This window comes from Cimex lectularius, unplaced genomic scaffold (assembly GCF_000648675.2).
Source record: "Cimex lectularius strain Harlan isolate CLEC.00 unplaced genomic scaffold, Clec_2.1 scaffold645, whole genome shotgun sequence".
Lineage (NCBI taxonomy): Eukaryota > Metazoa > Arthropoda > Insecta > Hemiptera > Cimicidae > Cimex > Cimex lectularius.
In genome coordinates, this window is record NW_019393165.1 from 1 (window position 1) to 4,012 (window position 4,012).

Genomic DNA, 4,012 nt, shown 5'->3' on the forward strand with positions numbered 1-4,012 from the left:
TTTTTCTGAAACCTACATCACACCAGACCGCATCTCACGATTTCTGAATAAATATAATTATAATTGCATAATAAATATTGACAACTTAAAGTATTTATTTACTTTTAGTGTGTTGACTTTTTCCTTTTCTTTTCCTGTATAAACTATCACAATATAATTATATAATAAATATTGACAACTTAAAGTATTTATTTTTAGTGTGTTGTCTTTTTCCTTTTCTTTTCCTGTATAAAAAACTTACAATACAATTATAATTGTATAATAAATATTGACAACTTAAAGTATTTTCTTCTACCTTTACTTTTCCCTTTTCTTTTCTATATAAAAAACTAGAATATAATTATAATTGTATAATAAATATTGACAACTTAAAGTTTTTTTTTTCTGCCTTTACTTTTTCCTTTTTTTTCTATATAAAAACTTACAATATAATTATAATTGTATAATAAATATTGACAACTTAAAGTATTTTTTCCTGCCTTTACTTTTTCCTTTTCTTTTCTATATAAAAAAACTTACTATACAATTATAATTGTATAATAAATATTGACAATTTAAAGTATTTATTTTTAGTATGTTGACTTCTTCCTTTTCTTTTCCTGCATAAAAAACATACAATACAATTATAATTGTATAATAAATATTGACAACTTAAAGTATTTTTTCTGCCTTTACTTTTTCCTTTTCTTTTCTATATAAAAAACTTACAATTTAATTATCATTGTAAAATAAATGTGTGGTGTTTAGTGACCGTTAAATGATTATTTGGAGATCGTGAGATGCGGTCTGGTGTGAATTAGGTTTTAGAAAAGTATTTTCTTTATCGTGCTAACGTTTCGATCTTTATTGAGATCATCTTCAGGGCCTGGGATTTATAAACATTGTTTACATGTATTTGTAAAATTTAAACAACGTTTATAAATCCCAGGCTCTGAAGATGATCTCAATAAAGATCGAAAAGTTGGCACGATAAAAAAAATGTTTTTCTAAAACCTACGTCACACCAAACGCATCTCACGATCTCCAAATAATGTATAATCAATATTGACAACTTAAAGTATTTATTTATTTTCTGTGTTTTTACTTGTTCCTTTTCTTCTCCTATATAAAAACTTACAATATAATTATAATTGTATAATAAATATTGATAACAAAGTTTTTTTTTCTATTTACTTTTTTGTTTTCCGTATATTTTACTTATTGTCTAAATGTCCAAACTTAAATGTATAATGTAAATATAAAAATGTGAAGATGTAGTGTAGAGTATGTAATGCTTATATATTATAAAGAAAGCAGCACACCTAGGATAAGTTCCGCACTTAGGTTTTCGCCGCATTTCGCCCCCTTTACGTACTTAGAAAGTAGCAGGCGATTTTATGTGATTTTTGTACATAGTAAAAGAATAAAAAAGGTTCCTCATTGTTTTCGTGAAATCTTTAGGCTATGCGGCTAAACATTTATTGTCGGCAAAAGATCAAAGTCGGCATGTCTTTGAAAATTAACGTCCACCCTTTTACACGTAAAGTCCGGTGTTTCCTAGATCCCTTGAAAAGCTGTACATGGTAAAACTGCTAACCAATAATAAATATAAACATATATGTATACATATTTATATTAAATGCATGTTTGTAAAATGTAGTTACATCAGCAGACCAGGGCACATATAGTTTCAACAGGTTCATTAAAAAATTATTACACTAAGAATTGTACAACTTCCATTGTTTATTATGTCTAAAATAAATAAATAAATTATGCTTGTGTTGTTTACATATAGAACATAAAATATATAATATATACATATGTAGTACAGAATATATACAAAAGACAATGTTTACTATATATATTGTGTGGTTTGTATGATGTAGAATGCAATTTATTAGCGCGAATGGAGAGGCTTCTTCTCCTATTACCACGATTAATATGGATTACTCAGGGCTAACCTAACTTATATTTTAAATGGATATTTTTATTCTATGTGTTACTTTTTGTTATATATATTTTTATCCTTAACCGAAGAGAGCCTGAGGTAAAGAGTGGCTGGTAATAGGGTGTGAATACTTGGCTGCATCATCACAAAAATGGATTATATAGGAATAAAATGTAAGAAGAAAAGGAAGATAATGGCAAAAAAAGAAGAGGTTGCCGGTCCTAAAACTATTGTCAATATGTATTTTTTTTTAAATTGTGAGTTAAAGTTCAATTTATTGCTAGTAAACAAACAAGCGAGCAGTTTTTTGAAAGAGAACATTTTCAATTTTTAAATTCAAATAATACATATACCCACCACAGTTAGTTTTAGTGTAGCTGTTGATATCTAGTTTGTGAGCATAGGGCGTTAATTTTTTCAAAAATTATCTGGATGTCGATATAGTCTGAATAAAATATAAAAAATTTTTAAAAAATAGTTGTTATCTGCCAAGCTTTCGGCCTATTTTAAAGTTATCAGCAGGGAAAACCAATCAACAAATAGATGTAATCGAGTTTTCAACAAATGGTTTCAAATTTCTTTAGAGATAGACACAGTGGAAGAAAATTCACAGAAATTTGAAACCATTTGTTAAAAAATAGAATATGTAAATTTGAAGACATCTTTACAATTATTTNTTTTATTTGAATTAAGGACGAGAACTTGTTAGAATAGTAAATAAAACTTGTTAAGGAAATGTTAATAATATTTAATTTATAAAATAACAATCTATATTTACAAAAGTAAAACTATTTTATACTAATAGTTTATCACAATGTATATAAATAAATTTTCTATGTATGTACAATAATCTGTGTCAATAATAGCAAAGAATAACTAAGATTGGATCTAAAGATGAATCTTCTGTTTTCTCAAGCAGTTCGTCTTCTATAAAAGAAAAATAAAGTATTAAGCCGTGTACAACACAAATGGAACAATTTACGAACTTACCCATACTTTCGACGTTGGAAGAAATCCAACTTGATGCCGTTTAGCCAACTTTTAGCGCAGATTTTGTCATATTCATGCACGGACTTGCACTCGATGTATTCTCTCAGAAGAGCTGCGACGGAATTGACGGATGATCCTGTTTTCTTGCAAACATCAACAACTACAAAATAAACACGTGTTTATTAGTAAAAAGTTAATAGTTTCGAAATATTAATATTTTTTTTTAAATTACCTAGTGTTATTTTTTCCATTATGAGACCGGTGAGAAAGGTTCCGTCTTCTTCCATGTCACTGTCCGATATGGGCGTTTTTAAGACGGATGATATCGTTCTACATGACTTTTCCACGTCCAAATGGTCTATGACTTTGATTTGAGAACTTCTAGATCTCAATTCTTCCAAAGACTTTAGAATTTTCCTTCTAGCTCCTTGGCAAAACGTGCCCTGAGCACCGAGAGAGTTCATGTACCAATCTAGGTTCTCGTCCCTCAATGAAATCATTTCCGTATACGTCAAATTGCTGAAGAAAGGCCAGTATTTGTGAATGCACTTCGACATGAGCCAGTCCAACATTCCTAAAACACAAAATATCCAATTATTAATAAATTATAAAGGCTGGAATAATTAATTTAAAAGAAAGTGTTTTTGTTAATTTACCTTCCATACCAGGCATAGGCGGTGAAGCTTTGATACCAAAAATAACATTGGGTATAGTTTTTGCCTTTTGGCTGAAATGCCTAGATAAAAACATAAATGCCAAGTTAATTCAACATGCAGATCTTATTTAATCTATACATTAAAATAAAAATTTTAACAACTTACAAGACTTTCAGAGTCTTCTTGCAGCGAACGTTTATACGGCAGGTGTTGACCATTTTGAAGGAGGTTCAGAATGAAAGTGTAGCGCGAAATGTGGGACGGCCATATTTATATACCACCCGCGCTACCTGCTGACCCGCCCCTTCCTACCATTTTCTGAATTTATAATTGTTTATATTATTTCATATTGATATTATATTCATTATTATTGTTATTATATTGTTAAATATCATCATTATATAATTCATGCCCAAACAAATTGTAAATTTAAACAAAC

General features: G+C 28.7%; 1 protein-coding gene across 1 annotated transcript; it reads right to left on the bottom strand.

Moving 5' to 3' along the window:
- Positions 1 to 2,818: 2,818 nt before the first annotated feature.
- Positions 2,819 to 3,791, bottom strand: LOC106673692. The gene is made up of 5 exons (XM_014405877.2): positions 3,739 to 3,791; positions 3,574 to 3,653; positions 3,150 to 3,491; positions 2,918 to 3,077; positions 2,819 to 2,854 (listed from the first exon to the last, which is right to left on the bottom strand). The coding sequence occupies exons 1-5, from the start codon at positions 3,789 to 3,791 to the stop codon at positions 2,839 to 2,841; spliced, it is 651 nt and encodes a 216-aa protein (XP_014261363.2). The 3' UTR covers positions 2,819 to 2,838.
- Between the last annotated feature and the right edge of the window lie 221 nt (positions 3,792 to 4,012).

What these genes read in the sequence shown, in the direction of transcription:
- LOC106673692 (XM_014405877.2), bottom strand. Translation starts at nt 3,791, where the DNA reads ATGGTCAACACCTGCCGTATAAACGTTCGCTGCAAGAAGACTCTGAAA. An exon ending in GCCTATGCCTGGTATGGAAG is followed by an intron (nt 3,492 to 3,573) that starts GTAAATTAACAA and finishes TTTGTGTTTTAG; the next exon opens with GAATGTTGGACTGGCTCATG. An exon ending in AATGGAAAAAATAACACTAG is followed by an intron (nt 3,078 to 3,149) that starts GTAATTTAAAAA and finishes TTTATTTTGTAG; the next exon opens with TTGTTGATGTTTGCAAGAAA.